General features: G+C 40.0%; 1 protein-coding gene across 21 annotated transcripts in view; it reads right to left on the bottom strand.

Annotated features, from left to right (window-relative positions):
* The window catches only part of SOX5 (SRY-box transcription factor 5), a 657,930-nt gene that overhangs the window by 139,988 nt on the left and 496,988 nt on the right, over positions 1–20,954 (bottom strand). For all 21 annotated transcript variants that reach the window (XR_011741632.1, XM_071815743.1, XM_071815738.1 and 18 more), the window contains 2 exons: positions 12,206–12,378; positions 9,854–9,922 (listed from right to left, as the gene is read on the bottom strand). Coding sequence is in view for 20 of the 21 variants with exons in the window: in XM_071815743.1 (XP_071671844.1) it covers positions 9,854–9,922; positions 12,206–12,378 (242 nt within the window). In the remaining variant the exon portion in view is untranslated. The remainder of the gene's footprint in view (positions 1–9,853; positions 9,923–12,205; positions 12,379–20,954) is intronic.

The following is a 20,954-nucleotide window of genomic DNA, read 5'->3' as shown; positions in this document are numbered from 1 at the left end:
GGTTTTCTCTGGCCTCTTGCATGTTATTACCACCAATGGTGAGCTCATCTTGTCACCTAAACTATGCGGGGGTAAGGCATCATCAGCCAGATGTCTTGGCAAAATCCAAGAAGGTGAAGACAGTGGTGTGGATTTAGTAGGTGGAACCACACTTTTCCCTCTGAATCATTTCAAGCCATTATAGCAGAAGAGAGCTTCAAGTACTCTGTTTCGAATGAGCCATCAAAATGAAATCGTGACCACTTAACATGGCAAGAGATGAATCAGAAAAGCAAGTCATTGTCAGTAGAAACTAAATGATCCTCAGATTTCTCCCTCTTGATAATATAGGGGCTGGTAGCAACTTCAGAATGTCAAGCATAACCTGTCTCTCAAATATAGCCTCTTTGGTTAGAAAAGCAACCATTTTAGATAGTGCAAGCTCGGCAGAATTAGATATCCAGCTGCAGTCCTTAGAATCAGAACAAAAGATAATGTTCCTTATACATCAGCACTCTCAATGTTGCTAGGGCAAGAGGTGCAAACCTGGCAGCAGCCATGACAACATTCTAAGTTTAAGTACTACTAGCAGACACGTCAACACTACGCATATGTCCAAATTCCAGCTTGGGAAATGACAGACTACTTGCTTGTACATCATTCTCCCATTTTATATGAAGATCCACATTCTATCTCAGCTCTGAGTATGAAGTGTGCTTGTGTTTCTACGCCATGTTTGCAGGGATGGCTCTAACAGGTTAACTCCTATGATGCTTGCTAAGGCTGGTTTGAAACATCAACACCTTCAGTGGACCAACCAAACCCTACACTGGCTGTTACTGTTGTCATTAGAGAATCAACAAAAGAAAATGTACCCTCACATCTCACCTCCTGCAGGTCAAAATCTCAAAATATAAATAGCACCAAATAGCATCACCAACTAACATGTTACCAAAAAAATGTTCCCTCTTCTACTCATGCTGTGTATTACTGAAAAGCACAGAAACTCCTAAATAACACTAATAACCGATTTGTGACTTTATTTAATACCAGGGAATCTCACACATATTCCGTAATACCAAAGCGGAAATAATTGAGATCATAATTTGACTTACAGTTTCATTCTCTTTGGGATGTTTCATGATGTCACATGTTATATAAGCTAAATATTGCTTGACCAATAGGGGTGAAATGCCCCAATTTAGAGAAATCACCAGAATGATATGCAGTTGTGAATTTTCAAATTTAGGTTTGTTTTGGGGGGTGAGACCCTACAATAACTACTCTGAAATTATGCAGCTATATGAATCATTTTGCAACTGGTGACCCCTATAATGATGCTCTCATTTTCAGAGCCAATGTGATGCCACACAGTGATTTGTCTGTTAAATTGAATCTTTGCCTCTAGATAGATAGATAGATATAAAGTTTATTTTGAAATGTCTCCTAGTGCCTCTGAGTCTGACTGATGTGAGATGTTATTTTGAACATGCCAAAGCATCTGAACGGCTCCAGTCCTTTCTTTTCAGTGTGCGTTCCTTGATAAGTGGCAAAGCTTCCCACTTATCAGTCACTCAAAGTGACTGTGGCTGTCAGTTGTGTACAAAGCGCAATCAGTTTGGAAGCAGAGACACCAGCATTTTTCTTCTCAGCTTGAAGCAAACACGTTTTGACTGCTAGTCATTCAATTTTAAAGCATCTTCAATTAGGGGTGGATGAAGATATAAAGAAAACACATCCTAAACACCTCTGCCAGCCAGCAGTAAAAAATTTATTGTTATCTCCTGCTTTACCTTACTGCAGAGGCAGCAGCAGCAGCCTTTTTTGGCTGCACAACAAAAGCGCTCATGACTACACACACTCCATATGGACAGGATCACAGCCATAAAGAGTTCACGTTCATCTTCCCAAGCCACTTACAGAAACTGCCACAGTACTTTCTGCTCCTGTACCTTTCTGCTGCCTGCTGTGTAAAAACCTGCACGGGTGCAAAAACGTGAGCATCGCTCACGTGCACACGGGCATACCACCCCACGCATTTTGAACACAAACATCCACAAAATGACACATGCACACTCTATAGCCAATGCAACGCCAACCAAAGCCATTGAAACCACTGTGGAAATAATGACAAGCAGGGCAAAGAAAAGGGACGGTTGGCGAAAATGAGGAGTTGATGCGGGAAAGGGTGGGCAGCTGCCTAAAGAAGATTGCTCCGTACTGCAATGTCAGGGAGCTTGAAGTGAAAGCAAGTGGTAAATGTTGTGGGCTGCCTCAGAGAGATGCTGAAATTGGAGAGGAGATCTGAAAACAAAAGGAAAGACAGGGCCTTGGAAAGAAAGGTCTCCAAGAGAACGCTTGCTGAGGGGAGAGAGACCAAGATGAGGCCTTGGAATACAATGTTGCCAGCTGCAATCACTGTATTTGATCACTGTATTTGACTGCTGGCATTTTTCTTACAGTCCTAGCTGCTGGATTATTTCGGGTGTTCAGTGTTCTGTGTTTTATTTGTTTGGTTTTCTTTGGGTGTTGTTATTTCTTCCCCTCCCCCCCCCTTTTTTTTTTTTAAATACAGATAAGTTTCTGGCCCTCCCTTGTGATTGTGTGAGGGAACTGGAAAATGGGAACATTGAAAACTCAGTAGCAAAAAGGAAATTAAGGAAGATGCAAGAAAAAACTCACAAAGTTCTAAACAATCTCATAATTTTTGAACATTTGGACTGGTAACACTGGAGAAAGCTTCATTATCAGCAAGTGCCATTGCAATCATGTTGTTCAGCATAGGCTGATTTATCTGATGAAGAGATGCCCTTGCAAGTTCAATAAATTCAAGCTGTACAAATCCCAGGTAGATTCTCCTTGTCTGCATTGCTGCAACTACACCAGTCAGCAAACTTGAATTGTATAAGATAGCAGAAAAGGCCTGAGACCAAATTATCTGTAGATGTTTGCTCTACGAGTAATCTTTGGAAGCAAAAACACAGTACACTGGCGCAAAATGTTGCTCTGCACAGAAGTAAGTGTAGATAAACTCCTCTGCAATTTCTTACGCAGCTCAACTTTTACGGTAATGGAAGGAAGTGAAGGCCCATAAGTTACTCTAAACTACACGCATTACATCCTTCAGCCAAACACACGTTATTTGCTGAACTTGAGAAGTCAGTAAGCAATTAGCTCATTCTGACTGCTAGCCTAGATTTCTCTTTTCACTCCTCCCTTTCCCTATTTCCTCCCCCAATCTTGTCTTTTTTCTGGGTTTTTTTTGGTGTGTGTGGGGGGGTTGGGTTGTTTTGTGGAATAATTAATTTCCCAGAGGTTTTTTCCTGCTCAAGGGACAGGCGAGTTATTCTGATAACTGATAGGACATCAGCTGCAGAGCTTTTGTGAGAAACAATTGTTTAGCCTCTTTGCCGGCAACCTCAGTTATTTGGGAAGAGGTTGCAAAGTCATGGGAAAGGCTGCAGTGTGACTCCTCCTTGGGCCCGTCTCACTGAATCCAGCATGCCCGTGTTTATAAGTTGCAGGAAAACAGCTGCTACTGACACATGATGAATTTGGACAAAATGTCCCCAGTCTACGGGCCTGTTCGGTTTGACTGTGCAGTCACAGCTTGTCATATCCACACTGGTAAAATGAAAACAAAAAAAAAAAAACAAACCGCCTCAGCGGACGGAGCCTGTTCTGAAAACATTTTGCAGAGTGAGAAGGAAGATACTTTCTCACAGTTTCCTACTGAAGAAAGGTCTCATTAAACTCCCACTAATATGAATAAGAGCCTTTTCTCTATGTTCAGTGGGAGTTGGATCAGGCCCTCACTTCAACAGCTTTATTGTCTACCAAGGAAACCCTTTGTGTTCACCTCTCTCTGATATGCAAAGAGGACTCTAATTACGGAAGAACTAACACGGTTCTGCTGTGCAATGGCTCGCAGAGGGGTCGCAGCACCATGAAGAAAGGTTCTGCTGTCACTGACTTCTTAGAAAATCAAAATTCCCAGGAAAAGTGGTGATACAGAAGGAACAGACATTACTTAATCTGTAACCAAGCACTTGTGCAGCGGTTGCTCATTTCTGTATCTCAAGTGAAGGATTCATCATGTACAGCCCTTTAAAGTCTCCTAGAGAACTCTGGGTTACAGGCATGCAAGAAGCTTGGGCCCAGGAAAGAAATTTCACAAGTCCTTATAGTTGCACTGAGGAGATACCAATAGGGCAAGGATTAAGGTTAAGAATCTCTAGCCTTTTTACAAGCACAAAGTACTCCAAGTATTCAGCTTACATAGTGGCCTGTTGGAGTTTGCTTCCCAGCAGAAGACAGAAAATGAAAGGATGAGCTATGTTTGAAATACAATTTAGAATGCAAACTGGTTGTGCAAGGAATAGATCTTCACATTTCTTTATGTACAGTCACATGCTCAGCGTCTTCTCACAACACGAAAGAGCAACTGGTACTCTTTACAATTAAACTCCATATGAAATAGGTCAATCAAAATCTCAATGTTTTCTCAAACAAAGAGGATGCAAATAGGCCTGAACATCATTCAGCCAGATCTGGGTAACAAATGATTGCTCACCTAAGGAGTTCAAAAGTAACAACAAATCTAAACAATAAAAACAAAAATTATCACCATTGCTAATGGTCCAGGTAAATTTTGATATCTAAAACACTCTGGAAGCTGGTCTCCTTACCAGTGTTTTGGAAGGCTGGAATCAACCCAGAGCCTCTTGCTGCCTGGAAAGTTTTGACAATAACAACTGTGTCATTTCAAAACTTTGCATGTTAAGCTTAAGAAATATTTTTCTGAACTTCTGTGCAACTCAGAAACCAAATCCTTCTTTCCTTCCCAAAAACATAGCTAGATTTTGAAAAATAGATCTGGCTACAAAAAGGACTAACCATCCTACAGGAAATTCCAAGTGTTCAAGATTTTATTACATTCCAAACTGGAACAACACCTTAAACCTCAGAACTTAATGAGAATGGGAATATTCTGATTTGGGAACATACTAGTGCAGCCAGGCCTCTCCATCTACCAACGCAACTCATAGGGAAAGGGACACAGCCGGCTGACAGCAGGTGGGGAGGATGGAAACCTGGATGCAGACCCACAAAGGAAAGCTTTATTTGGTGCTGGGAGAACACCCAGGGCAGCTGAGGGATTCAGGAAAGCCAGGAAGCCTGCAACCCAAAGGGGCACAGAGTCTTGAGGGCCACGGTGCCAATACTCCCCGTCAGACAAGCTGCTAAGGGTCTGCAAGCTTGAGGCCATCGAGACCACCATAAGCTTTTTGCTTGGGAGTTGGGCCTCCTGGGACACATTCCAGGTGCCAGTAAGCTCTGGAGCTGCCTGCACCATGCAGCCAGGAGTCACAACCCGCCTGGCAAGCCGGGAGGGCTAGAGGGGCACCTTTCTAGCTTTGCATTGGGATTTAGTCAGGATCCTCTCATTCTTCAGAAGTTCAAGCTTTCTAACAGAAAAGGTGTCACCATGGAACACCTGCTGACAAGTCTCTAGCTCTGAAGGAAAAAAAAAAACCTCTATTAAAACAGAGTCACCAAATGGTTGCTGTCTGGCTGGATTTACTCTTGAGTTTCAGGCAGCACTCAGTTCTTGGGCTAAGTACATCATCCAGAAATTAATATAAATTAGTAACCAAGTACTGGTAGTATTAAACTAAAAAAGTCAAACAAAAGTGTGGCCCAAATGCTAGAGACATTGTAAAGCAGCACTGTTACTTCTTGCTGCTTTGAGATCTTAGTTTTACATTACTGGCAACTTAAAGTGTTCCAAGATCTTGAGTTGGGCTTTCCAAAAAAAATTCTGACTAAAAATCAGAACAGTTTAAAAAACAACATTTGGCCTCTGTTTTGTTTGCCTTCTAATTTTGGAACTTGTAGTGCTTGTGGTTTCAGATTTTGCCTGGAAATATCAGAGCTGGAAGTTTACATTTTGATGAAATGAAAGCTTGCATTTTTGTCATCATACAACTGGAGCTTGAGGGAAAAACATAAAACTTTGTTAAGTTTTATATAGAACTGTGAGATTAGCAGACTTGGTTTTATCACAATTTAGGCTGCAAGGTTGACCTATTTTATCAACAGTGCCCTACTGAATATGAAATGCTTTATGAACTTGTAACAAGCATATTTCATTTTAAATATAATTCAATTAAAGTGACATTCATCACCAAGCTTCAAAGCAACCTATTTGGTCATCAACCTGGGCTAGACATCTTCTCAGAGCAAGTGGAAGGTGTAAACTGCAGTATCCACAAAACTTTGGACATCTCCCAAGGCAGAACACCACATGTGTTCATTGATGTTCTTGGGACTAGCTCAACATCTTAAAAAAGGACTAACTAATCTTCAAGTTTCTTTCACTATCTGCCCACCTGACAGGACAGCTACAGAGCCCCAGATTTTGCCATGTTCTACAGTAAGGCCACCGAGAAGTAAATCGTGGCCTCACAAAAGAAGATGGGGATGACACCTTAAGAGCTTCCCTGAGACTACGAAGGACAAAATCTGTTTTAGTCCAAGAACTTGCTGAGTGGTACTTGGTGTCTGCATGCTCTTTCCTCACCTGTTCTACAGCTGTTTCATCACCTGTTCTACAGCTGCAGATCACTACAGAGCTGTTTTGTAACACAGCCCGAGATCTTTAGGGCTGTTGGTTCGCAAGTGTTAAAAGGACAGAACACACATTCCAGTTTCATTTCTGGTAAAATAGCAAGACAGGTGTGCATGGGAGAAGACTCCAAATACTGTTAAAGCAAAAACCTTTTCAATACACATACACACAAAGATTAAACAGAACAGAAAGCGGTGTGCATAGGAGGATGCATTCCGAAGTGCCACAAAATAAGATGGGGGAGGTTTAGTTAATCATTCAGAGAAACCCAAACCTCTTAAAAAATTAGGTCTAGAACACCCTGAAAAGCAGAAAAAAAAAATATTAGAACCATTTGCCAAAACACAAAACCTGTACAGATCACATTTTAGCATTTTGAGGTCATTTGGATTCTTAAATTTAAACTTATCTGCAACTTTTCTCCAGTTTAGCATTATCTCTTTACTTATTAACTCCCTATACAAAGACAAGCTGTTTGTCTTCTGCATTAATGAAACCTCCTTCAAGCTAATTCAGAAGAGATGGACTTGAAAAAGACATAATGTCAATTAGAGACTCATGTGCCAGGTACATTTTTCTATGCCCAAGCAGCTAGCTCATCTTTCTTCAGCATCACCGAAGTGGCTACTTTAATTGAGCTGTAGTTACACTCAGCATTTGCAGTCCTCTAAGGAGAAGAGACACGTTGCAGTCCACCCTGCTTCTGTATTGTGCATGGGTCAGAGATTTGTCTGCTGGGGTAAGGAGAGAGGGAACTGTTTCCAAGTTAGCGCACTTAGAGAAAGGAGTCATAAATCATGAGGTCAGTCAGGCTGTGCTTTTTTTTTAACCTTAGGGTATTATGTTTTCAATACAATATTTCAATAGCTTTTTTTTTTTTCTGTGTAATAATTTACGTGGAATTATGGCAACTCTTACAAGCTTAGAAAAAATTGGCTCAAGTAAAATGAGTCCTTTGTCATAAATAGGTTGTGTTCATAACTGCAGCCTAATCATTCAATTGCACATAAGTCAAACAGTTATCCAGACTTTGTAGGAATATTTCCCTGTCAATAAATCTAAAGCTATTTAAAAACTCTGGGCCAGTGTGACAGAAGCCTGTTAGATTAATTAGGGCAAGGTCGGAAAAGCTGAACTCACAGCTACATTCATGTCACAGCTTTGTTCCACCTACCATAACCTGATTGTAAACTCACAGACTGTTTTAAACGTGGGCATGTTAGGGTGACTTCATTGTCTGCGTTTATACACAAAGGCAGATTTCTTCAGGACTTGCTTCTGCAATCTGACAACAGTCAACTAAACATGCAACTGAGAAGAAATGTTCTGCTTTGTCTTCACTGTCAACAAGGGTTTTTTAATCTTTAAATGTTTTTCCCTATCAGTGACTCCACAGTAATTGGACTGCAACCAGGGTTCATGAGACTATGCAACCATACAAACTGCGGAACTGTCAGGAGGCAGGCAGTATAATCAAAATTTCACTACAAATAGATCATCTCTGTGGGAATGAGAGGACAGTATTGTCTCTCTGCCTGTTCCATTCTTGACCTTTATCATGTGATCACCCAAAAGGAAAGCGTCCCAAATCTGATGGGTTTTGTGTGAAGTGGACCCTGGAGGTGAAATTCTGACCTTGGCAGGGTCAATATTTCATCTGAAATCCCTTGAGACAGGCCTCCAAATAATTTCTTAGACTTGCAGCTTGTATCAGATGGTAGCTAGCTGACTTTCATTTACTACTGACTTAGGTCAAACTTGGACCAGGGATCAAGAGATGAAAGGCTCTATATCTCATTATCAATAACCAGTGTTCTCCACTATCCTAAAAACGACATACTTCATTCTTATCTACAAGGCTTTAAAACTTAAAAGGGTTGGGGTCAAATTATGTTACTTCAATTTATTTTTTATTCACTGCTTAGAAAACAACTTCCTCTCTCACTGCAATAGCTAAATGCTAAAAATATAAATACTGTCCCTGCTATTGTAGAGGTTCTACTATTGTCTTTCTTTTAAGTCTTATTAAAGATATAGCAGTAACAAAAAATCCCAGAGAAATATTTAAAGGAGGAAAAAAAATATGGAGGTCAAGACCAAGCCAGACCTCACCAATCTCAACACTGTTTTCAGCAAAGCACATCTTGTATATAAGTTGCCTTATAACAGAGGGATGGACCTTCCCCTAAAGTTTTTCATAGTTACACAAGTCCTGGTACTGACAGAATATCCCTTGAAACGACAGAGACAGTTTTTCTTCCAGAATTCTTGCTGGAATTAAAGTTTTCTTAGATGAGCTACAGACATGGATCATAATTTCAGGCAACTAATTCTGAAACATTAAAGAGAAGTTTTGGAAGGAAAATCCTGTTGTTACTGTACAAACAGAACATAGCATCCACTTCCACAGCGACTTGCAATGCTCTATACATATCTGCACACTTACACAGCCAGAGATTTTACCATGATTCTAGATATCTGTAAAATGTCAAACCCCTCCTTTGTGATACTGTGAAAACCTTCAAGGGCAAACTGATTTGCATAATTCCCAAAACAGGGGCATGCATATACACAAATGAAAGAAAACTAATGAAATACAGTAAATGGCATGAAAAGAAACTTTTGAATACCCAAAGGAAAAAAGAGGTTAGAGTTTACTGGTGATGCTGGGTTAACAACATTTTCCTACTACTAGGAGTAAGCCTCTGGATACCTAGGACCCACACAGTTGCTCTCCTGAATCTAACCAACCTTTTTGACCAGTTTTTCATTCAGACAATGCTTCACCCCAAGTGTTGAAAATTTCCAGACTTTCAACACCAGGGGCAGAGGGAAGGAGGGACTCATGATTACCGATCACTGAACAGAACTGCTTCTGCAGAACATCAAAAAGAGAGTTATAGGAGACCCATTCCAATCCAAGTTGTACTGGCAATGCTTTTGCCACTCCTGATCTCCAGCTGAAAGAGGATTTGGTCCTGCAAACCCTTTCTCACATAACCAGCTCCTCTCACATCTGCTTCCTGATCCTACAGAAACCACGTTAATCATACAACACCTTTCAGAAACTAACCTTTTTTTGCTTAACGACAAGTAACATCATCATGTGTTTCCATAAATACGATGTAAGCCATCTGAAGAGATTCTTAAAGAAGCTATAATGGCTGAGGGAAAGCATGGGGAAACAGAAAGGAGAAAAGAGAGATATGGGTGGAGGGCACAGGTGGAGATTCAATCTCTGACCTGGATCTGTTGCTGAAGAAGATTAATTTTGTGTTGCTGTTGCAGGAGCTGCTGCTGTTGTCTTGCAATCTGTGGAGAAATTGCACAGAAGAAACGTGAGATAGGTGTCATAATTCCTGGAGTTGGTACATAGGCCTGTTCAGTTCTTTAGACTGTCCTGTTAAGCTAAGAAACCTTTGAGTGTGGGTGGCAGGTGCCTGGGCTGCTGCTGAGGCAAGGGGCTCATGTTCAAGACAAATTCATAACTATTACCAGCATGAAAGAGAATCTTACAGAAAATGCTGTGCTGGATATCAAGGGAAGGACTGATGCAAAAATCTCGACTCCCTTGCTATCTAAAATGGCACTGCTAAAATCCCCAAAAAGTGAGCACTTATTTGCTCCAGCTTGCTGAAGGAAGAACAATACTGGCAGACAAACTGGAAAATAGTAGGAGAAAGCAGGAGAGGCAAAAAAGTAGGATGGACGGTAATATTCTTATGTTTGGCACCACTTATTATAAAATTCAAGGAAATCTAACACCCAAGAGGAAGGTACTAGTGTGTGTATTTCCTTCATGCAGAAACAGACACAGACTGGAACCGCTATTGGGAAAATCACTGACTCTTCAACATGTGTGTCAGCTGAAAGGAACGGAGGGGGCAGTGCAAGGCTACGCAGCTCAGCATTGAGACTGATTTATAGACCTTGGTGGAGTCGTCGTAACTCTCCTCTCAAAGTCATGTGTGTTTTCCGTAAGGACTTCCATCCTTCCCCTCCATTGACTAAATCATTGGGAACCTTAGTGTAGACACATTTTACATACAGAGAAGGAAAAAGCAGACAGTAACAGAACCAAATTGGAGTTCTCAGAGGACTTATGGAGACGAACCATGATAATCCACAAACTTAAAAAAATCAAATTTGAAAAGCTTCCATTTGTGTCGTCACAAAAGCTCTGCTGTCATGAATAGCTATAGCACAGCAGTGCAAACATTTAGAAGGAGTACTGCTCTTCCCCTGTGGTATGTGTACACATCTCAGGGTCAGATGGGAACTTATGCATACTTACTGGGAGGAATTTTGTGCATTCTTCCCCTTAGGTATTTTCTTTCATTTCTAATATTAAACTATTAGCATAAGAAACACTCACTCATAGACTCTACATCTAAAAGATCAAATGTTTTCTTTTTAGAGTCTCTCTTTAAGCAGCCAAAATAATTTTTAGCAATACATTTTTTGAAAGTGTGTTTATCTTAATGTCTATATAACACAGAATTATACACAATTTTTTAAAAGAAAAGAAATCCTTTTTATCCTAATAATAATCCTGCAGGATTTCTTACTGCTTTTTTTCCACTTTACCCATTTTCTTTTTCAGTTTCAGATCACTTAGCTATCCTATAGCAGTAGTGACTTTAAAAGGTCGGGCAATGGAAATAGCTGCTGCAGGATGTCTCCTCATCGAAGAATCTTGCCAATTCCATGCTTACACCACCTTCATCTACCTTCTCCATGTAAACAACACGGTAACACAAAATCGCTAGTTTAATACATGTCACTTCTCCTGTTCTCCCTGTATGGGATTTCAGGTGGGAGACCACAGTATTTAAGATAAGGTTTTTAAATAATCAAATATAGTGAAAACCAAGGCTAAAATATCTGAAGATGCCAGCAGTGATTTAGAATCTTAAGACTTGCTTGGCACAATACAAACATTGAATTCTGACAACTATGACAAATTTCAAAGAATTCTGTACGTTTCATAATGCAAACATAGCTGCAATCCTATGCAGCTCACATTTCTCAAAAGTGAAACTCATATTCCATTACAAGATTAAACCAATGGTCAGGCAGACCAAAGTGCTTTCATGTAAGAGGTATCAGGGTGGACTCCTGACAAAATTTAAAATAAATGTCTAAGTATCCTCTGCTGATGTTCAGGTACAAAAATGGACATTGATTTCTGTTAAAACTTGCACAGTGCAAATATGTTAGAAAAGTTGTGTTCTTGCATAAAATATTATGTGTCCATGTGTCCTATTCAGCATCACTCAGCTCAAGGAGCACTGGAAGACTATTCAGGAGACTTGAATTTGTATGCTTATTTACATTTCTTTTTAGGAAAAACACTGTTGGAAGAGAATGCCTCCAAACTGGAAGGTGTATCTTTTAAGGACAAATGGCACTATTATATATATATTGCAAATTAAAGCAATATTTTTCCAATATGCTTTTGTTTGTCTTCACTTAAGAAAACAAATGGAAAAAAAATTCTGGTTGGAGAGCAAAGTATCAACCCTAAAAGACACGCTACTGGAAAGTTCTCCTAGAAAATTATTTAAGCTGAAAGCCACTATAATAATCACTCACCTGTTCTTGTTGCTGCTTAGCCAGCTCCATTTGTTGGCGTTGTTTCTCGATCTGTGATGCAGCCAGTTTCTTCTGTTCATCATGAGCTGCTAGCAGCTGTTCTCGCAAACTGGTCAGCTGATTGATCATACCCATGAGCTGCCTTTCTTTCTCAGCAAGGCTTTCTGGAGTCCCTGGGCATCATATGGTGGAAAAAAAAAAAGGTAGAGGGAAGAGAGGAAATTTAGAGCTAGCCAGATTTTTAATTTGCAGCTTCACTGTAAGCAAAGTTTTAATAGAACCAAAGAGCAGCAGCATATTGCAATATACTGCACATTAAGAGCTGTCCCCCTGCAGAAAAATGAGCCATGGAGAATAATTCCATACACAGGCTTTGATCTGGTGTCTCCCTTCAATGTGTACTTGCCCTTTCATCTATTTTCTGTTGCCTTTTAATCAAATTATTTCGGGGGTAAAACACTGGGGGTTTTGAAAGAGTTTCAAATTGTAAACATTGCTTACACTTCGCGGGATCAAAATCAACGCTTCCAGTTTCGAAAGAAAATTGCGTTTTTTTTACAGAAACTTACAACAAGGACACCTCAATGCTCTGACACTTACAGAAACCACAAGGTGTGTGTTAACATCCCTCTATAAGCAAGGTGAAGCAGAGAAGTCTCCTGGATGCTGGATACCTCTCCAGCTCCCCATGCCCACCCTCCTCACCGCCACCAGCACATCATGCAACAACCTGTCACATCCTCTACAGCTGCCCTGATTAGGATGAAATTATATAGTATCTAAACCGTCAATAAATACTATTTCTGTTGCCACCATTGATGAGTATTTTTAAAGGCAAAAGTCTTGTATAAACATATCAGAAAAGCTGAATTAAACGCAACTCACTGTCTCTCTCATTTGTACTGTCATTAGATGTTTTTTATAGAGGGTTTCAGCAGATACAGACAGAGGAACTGACTACCTTGCTCCCATAATCATTCTGTAAAAATTCTCCTTCTACCCAGAAGGACAGTGGTTATAAGGAAAGGAAATTAAAAAGTTCCAAGAAAAAAAATCAAAATATATTAATCATATGCTAAAACAAAAAATGACCCTATTAGTATACCCAGTATCATTTGATTTTGAATTTAAAAGACCAGAAAATATGTGTAGCAGCTAATCCACAGGTATCTCCAATCTCACCACACCCTCTCACATGAGTCAGATTCTATGAAACCCTTTCTCAAAAATGCTTTAGGAAAGGATTAAGGCTATCAGGCTCTATGCCCCCTCTGAAAATTGCCTGGTTTTGGGATCACCCTGTCACACGAACCTTTCAGAAACACAGGAAACATTCTTCTGCCAATATCACCAGCGCTCCCCAAGTGGGGAATAAAAAAAAGAAGAAAAAGAGACGAAGAAAAAGAGAAAGAGAAAGGAAAAGGAAAAAAGAAAAAGAGAAAAAGAGAAAAAAGAAAAGGAAAAAAGAAAAAGAAAAAGGAAAAGGGGAAAAATAACAATTTGGTGACTATACTAAACGTGTTCCTAGACAACTATCAGTCAGACATGGAAAAGAGCTACTGGTAAGAGCTCATTTAGTCTACCCCCCTGCCAGTGCAGGAATCTTCCCTCCTATATATTTACCACAGCTTTCTCGATGGGATTGAAATGTCTGAAATGGTGAATCATCTACTTCTTTCTTTGGAAGACTGTACCACAGCCCTAGAGGTGTCACTGTTAGGGCTCTTTGCTTGACAGTTTAATTTACATTCACTTAATTTCAACCTTGTGCTCCCGAGCAGCATCCATCCCATTTGCTCTGTTAGCCAAGCTCAAGACCTTAAATGCATTTGTGGACAGGCATGTAGAAATGGGAAAACACAAAGAATCAACGTTTTCATAGAAAAGAATCGTAACTTGATTAACTTGTTATTGAGATACTACAGATTTATGTGAAAATATTCTCATATTACAAAGAACTACAGTAGAATATTCTCAGCTACAGTCTCCAAAAAATCTGTGGTACAAGCTGGAAACTTGAGAAATACACTGAAACAGAAACCATAGAACTTTAAACCTGTTCTGTTAAAAGCTGTGAGAAAGAATGGAAGCCAGTGCTTAAATACTAACACTGCTAAAGAAAATACTTTTAACTTATGATTTCTATTTTGAACACTGGAGACAGAGAACTGTTAGAAGTAATGCATTTGCTACCTGGACACCCAATTAATTCCAAGTGTCTGTTGCCACTCTTCTATCCTTCATTTGTTTTTCCCTAGGAAACAGGATGCAGTGTTTCCAAGTGGCATAGAAGAACTATTCTAGAAAGCTGCCCCTTTCTTGTCCCCTCCATGGCTAGTATGTCAGTTTACTATCATGCTCATCTACTGAAGACTATCAGTATATTCATACTGGCGGTATAACACACAGGGCACATTGAAATATCTGAAAACCAGATATTTTCTTTACTTTTTCAGCAGGTATTTTATTCCGAACTTTTATTGAGGGGTGGGTGCGCACAAGAGAGAGAGAGAAAGAAAGACCTAGAGAGAGAAGGAATACACAGGAGTGGCTTAGTGCTAAAGCTAGAGTAAGCAAAAAGAAATCACTGTCAAATAAACTGTTTGACAAATATACTGACACACATCAAAGATCTTCAGCCATTTATGTTTCATCAGTGTATTTTGAGCTCCTACAGTAGCTTTCAGTCGGGAATCAAAAAGCACTTTGTAAAGTCAAATTAATCCCCACCACACCTTTGAAAGGTGGAAAAATGTTTCCAGATGTGTAAACTGAGAGACAGAGAGGTCACAGAGTTAGCTACCGACAGCGGCAGAAAAAAAGGCAATGTTGATGTCCAGCCCTGCGCCACTGAGCTCAGGCTGCGCTTCCCGGGAGAGAGCAGCGTGCTCCACGTGCCCCGGCAGTGGCACGGAATGACTGCCCGGCCGCTTCTGCTTTCATCTGATTTACCTAGAGAGGAGCAAAAAAACCCTTCTTCCCCAGGGGAAAACAACAGCTTTCTTTAAATGGGAGGGATGAGAGGGAAGTCTGCATGAGCTAAGAGCAAACCGTCAGGGCAATGACGTGCTGGCGCAAAGGCCGGAGTTGCAATTGCACCGCAGCTGTGCAGCTGGGGACAAATCCACCAAATTCAGTCTCTTTGCTATCACTCGTTTTTTAAAGAAACTTTGAGATGCCCAAGGAGCGTGCTTTATGTCCTGGCTTAGTAAGTACAATTCATAATTCCTTTGGCTTATAAACCGGAGTGGAAGTAGTCTGACAAAAGAGAGCCTTCTTGCACTATATTTCTTGAGCAATTTAAGTTTGTTAATAAACCAAAAGAATGCATTTATCACTGTCAACTAACAACTCTTCTGTTGGAGAATACTTTCTGGAAGATGTGGCTTAGTAAGCACCTTATTTTCCTGTGATTAGCCTGTCCTTCCAATTACACCAATAATACCTAATTATAGTCCCAATTCTTTAAGGTGTCAGTCCTTGCAAAATAAGTACTCAGACAGTCATACTCTCTAGTGGCCTGCACAAAACGAGAGGCAAGAGAGATCAAGATCCATGAATCTACTGGGAGACAGTGAATTTTGGAGTAGACTTCCCCTTGCCTTATCCACATATGTACATAAGCCCCATTGATGAGGAATCACAGATAGTTTTGAGGTTTCTTGCAGACAAATGTGAAAATTAAAAAGAAGAAAGGTACTTGAATCAGACTGTCTTGATCATAATGTAAAGTGTCCGCATTCAGTTTAAGTTTGGTATTTTTTATGCTATCCTTATTACCTAGCACACCTCTTCTATAATTTTGTTTGTGGAAATGGCCAACAAAGTTGCCATTCATAAATTACTTAGTTTGCAGAACAAATGAAGGCCAAATGATACTTGACGTTATTTAATGGTCAGTTGAGGGCAACAGCTTGGTCAGTAAATAAGCACGTTCAGTGACAGGATTTTTTTCCAGTGTATTGAAATGCATGGCAGAGTTATAGCACCAGTTGCCATTTTCATATCCCTTTCCAGAGGCTGTAGACTGTGAGCATGCGAGGATGGTGAACTTCTGCCCTAACGTCACTATCTTCTCTCTGTTAACCTGCGTGAGGTCTAAACCTTTATCATCATGTGAAGCATCTTGGCAGCTAAGGGATTTCGATTTTAAGAATTCTGTAGCTTACAGGGCAAAATATGTTAGTATTTTTTACACAGAACCACAGAATGTCAGGGATTGGAAGGGACCTCAAAAGATTACCTAGTCCAATCCCCCTGCCGGAGCAGGAACACCTAGATGAGGTTGCACAGGAATGTGTCCAGGCGGGCTTTGAATGTCTCCAGAGAAGGAGACTCCACAACCTCCCTGGGCAGCCTGTTCCAGTGCTCTGGTACCCTCACTGTGAAGAAGTTTCTTTTAATATTTAAGTGGAACCTCCTGTGTTCCAGTTTGTTCCCACTGCCCCTTGTCCTATCATTGGTTGTCACCGAGAAGAGCCTGGCTCCATCCTCATGACACTCACCCTTTTCATATTTATAAACATTAATGAGGTCATCCCTCAGTCTCCTGTTCTCCAAGATAAAGAGCCCCAGCTCCCTCAGCCTTTCCTCATACGGGAGATGCTCCACTCCCTTAATCATCTTTGTGGCTCTGCACTGGACTCTCTCAAGCAGTTCCCTGTCCTTCTTTCAAGTAACTACACCACCAGACACATAAAAACAGTTGCTTTAAATCACGCTCCTTGGGAATTAATGAACTATCCCCACAGCTGCTAACACTGCTAGAACTAGGGAGGTGGTGCAAACCTCAGCGAGGATAAGTCACCAGCCCCAGCAGCCACCTTCAGCCACTTGGTTATTAAACCCACTTAGAGCTGCTCCACGTAGTTCAGAGTTGGCAGTGGTTCTGGTGCTGGCCTGTGCTCCACACACAGGATCTGTATGGTTGCAAAGCTTTGACTCCAGCCATGCAGTATGGCTGGGGTGAAAAAAACAAGTGTCCATTACTGCAGCATGCGACTTGACAGTGAGCTAGACCCACTTAACATGGGTATTGAGCGACGAGTAAAAGGAGAGTGGCTTACATTAATGACTGCCTCAAAAATTACTCTTAATTACGATCAGATCCACAACAAATAGATATTGCACATTTTATGTTTAAAAAAGCTTTTAACCACCAGACCACCTGCCTGTCAGGAGATTGCTATAGGTGCTCATACTGTTCTCTCTGTACTCTGTCACTGCAATGGCAAAACGTGGATTTTTCATGACTTATCAAAACAACTCAGGTAAGGGAATATCAAAGTATACACTACAGGTTGATATAGTGAATGGCTTAAGAAGGGATGCTTTCCAGATGCGTCAGCTTATTCTCTGTCACCACAAAAAGAGATTCGGAATGAAAAAAAAAAAAAAAAAAACGCAAAAAAACCCCAACATGTTGTGGATGCAAAACCCACAGCAGATGGCAATAAAAGAAGACTCAAATTAGTGGCTTTCTGTATCGCCAAACCTAAACTTCATCGCAGATCAACACTAACCATAATAGTGTTTAAGTAGTAAAAGAAATTTACTCAAATGTGAAATAAACTATTACACATTCTTAGTTCTGATTCACAGTCTCAGACTGGCAGTGACAGTAACATTTTAATAAACATTAGAATGAAGACACCAATACGACCAAATGACACACTTAAAGTGAGAAAACGAACAGGAGAAACCTTGGCATATCCACCCAAAACAGAATCAAAGCAAAAAAAAAGGACAGAGAAATCGCTTTTGCGATCAAAACAGTAAATACTTTATTATAATTTATTAGACAGAATGAGAATGTAAATGAGAAATTAGGGAAGCCAGTATTTTCTCTAGCAGGCGTTTCAAGCTCTCGCTGCAAATGCTCCAGCGCTGGGGAGGTTTGCGTGCAGCCCGCAGATCCGCTCGCAGCCGCGCAGCGCGTTCTGCAAGGGGCAGGGACGTGGCGAGGCCCCCTCCATCCCGCTGACATGTCTCAATTAAACTGCTCGGAATGTTATCAATCAGGGGTGCTCGCCTGCACGCTCACGCACACCCATACAGACAGGGAAATTTATCCCCCGAGTCAGTTTACTATCAAAGTAATTACGTAAATAGCTTTTGAACTGTCAGCATCTGTCTTTCAAAGGAAAATCAAAGAAAACAATGTGTGAGTACAAAGCCTGGAAGACACAATAATATTGTATTGCGTTCATATCATTATCTATGGTTACAAATGAAAAAAAAAAAATCCTCCTGTATCTACAAAGCTTTGTAGGGGAAAAAAAAAACATTAAATGGAAATAAGAATATTTTGAGGTAATCTGCATTCCAATAATGTTAAGATGTATAACAACAGTTAGAGCTTGCAGTATAGACCACTTTTTAATTTCAAAGCATTAGCTAATTGATCTTCTTAAAGACTGTGAGCAGGTAGACAGGTAGTGGTATGCATTACTTTCCTATATGAGAAAACTGAGATGCGAAGTTTTTAGTCCTTCTTGACTTTACACACTGTAAGCCATTTTATTTTATTGCTGGCCTCGCTGAAGTCACCAGCAGAACTCTGTCAGCAAGGCCAAGAATTTCCCCACTGCCTTTAAAAGGGATACATGATATAAAAATAATTAAATCTTTGCTTGACTCGGTTTGATACTATAGGGTTCTAGCTACAGGAATCCTATGAATAAAGCAATTATTGATGCCATCCAACTAACAAAGCGACACAACCACACCGCAATACCGTTTCTGTGTAACTTTGCTCTGATTTAACAACAGGGTGACGAGCACATAACTACAACCCATACACCAGCTAAAAACTGAGTCACCTCCGGCACTTCCTGTCATGTGTATTTTCAGGGCCATTTTTAAGCTAAGGACATAACAGTTTCAATACAAAAATGAAAAAGAGCCAAGAAAGAGGATTTTCAAACTGAACAGCCTATAAGCTAAGCTGTTCTCAGAATAATTAAGCTCCTACCAGCCATGATCTTACTATATCCAAAGAATAAATAAAGTATCAGCAGTCCATAAAATACATATCTTTTCTTGAGGGTTTTATTCCAGTATCTTATCTTGAGAATTTCATTCTCATCCTCTTGTCAACTATTTTCCTTTCCCCACTCCCCATCACAGTTTTCATTTTCCTCTGTCACATTAGAAATTCAAACCCAATGTTACTCTTCTCAGTAAGGAAATCAGGAAAGGAAAATAGAGGCCACCTAGTCGTCTTCTACTTAACAGCAAACTAATCTTTGTCATGCTCCCCCTAAAAAAAAAATATCTATTTAAAACCTGATAATAATTGTAAAGAGGAGCATTCTCCCCTTACTGCACAGACTGGCGTGCTGCTGACGTCACCTGAAGCTGTATATGTGAGGCAATGGGGAGGTGATGGAGATACAGGTGATACCTTCAGGAGACGTAGTCTGATAAACAGATCTAAATGGCTGAGGTAAGTTCAGAATTTAAACTCTTCTTTCCTCTGTCTTCAAACAGAAATGTCAAATGTTTATGACCAAGGAATGAGTATATGCTTTAAATTATGTACTTGCTGGTATATATTTGTGAGTGGATGTGGGTTATGTGCTTGTGCATGTGTGCAAACTCCCTTGGTGCTTCCCTAATCAATACTTCAGAGTGTTTTATTATGGACTGGCATAGCTTTCCAGGCCAGTAAATCTTGGAGCTGTCAGGACATAAACATCTAAAAACTGGCATTTTTTCATTAAGTATTTAAGCCAACTTTACTGCACAATGACTGCCGTCACTTACAACTACCTACCTTGCTTAAATTAAATGACTTCATCTGATTGATACGGGAAGTCAGCATAATAAAGGAAAACTTTCTGACTGTGTTTTACTCAGTAAGCCCCAGCCACCAGAAAAAGAAGCAAGGAAAGAAAAAGCCCAGAATTCAAACAGATTTGTCTGTACCTACAGATTTATGTAATGAATCTTCCCTGTTTGACAAATAAAAGTCCTTTTTAGAACAGCAAGCTAGAAGTAAGTTATATATTTCAGTATACAGACAGCCTTAATCTTTTATGTTTCAGTGGAAGACTTTGCAGCATGAATAAAAACAAATTATGAACAATTACCATCTTTTGCCATTACTACCCTCAAGAATTAATATTCTGTGGGGACAAAAACTTAGCCGTCTGCTCTGTAACAGACCAGCACATTACCATTTTGCAATGCTGGAAAGAAGTTGTCAGAGTATTCTTTATTTGCTGTCAGAAAAAGCTCTGGTACAGTAGACTGCAAACAAAGCTCGGTATTCAACCAGGTTAGTAACTTATTGTCAAGGTTACAAAAGGAATGGACAACATTTGTATTGAGACTATTTCTCAAGAGGTTATTCATTGTTTTACTGCCTAGACAACAAGCTAGAACTAGGCTAGAGAAATAGCATTTGCTGCTGGAATTTCACGCAGCAGGAGGAAAAATGGTAAAAAATATGTATGTATATGAATATTGGCTCTATTTTGACAGACATGTAATTGTAGCTCAGCAACATTCATCTCTATCAGCACTTTTTTCAGGTAATTTTAGTACAAAGAAGAACTGGTTTAGGTCCCTTTTGTCACCCAACCCTGCGGATAATTTTTAAATAAAGTGGTTTGGCCTCCATATATTCAAACAAAATAAAGCCATTGGCATTTGCTACTTTAATTAGTTCAATTTTATTCTATTTTCTCTATTAAGAATCATTTCTTAAAAATAAAAGTTGTATTTGATTTAATTATCTGGAACC

The sequence above is a fragment of the Patagioenas fasciata genome, chromosome 1 (genome assembly GCF_037038585.1).
Source record: "Patagioenas fasciata isolate bPatFas1 chromosome 1, bPatFas1.hap1, whole genome shotgun sequence".
Taxonomy (NCBI): domain Eukaryota; kingdom Metazoa; phylum Chordata; class Aves; order Columbiformes; family Columbidae; genus Patagioenas; species Patagioenas fasciata.
This window is presented reverse-complemented; position numbering and strand designations above follow the sequence as displayed.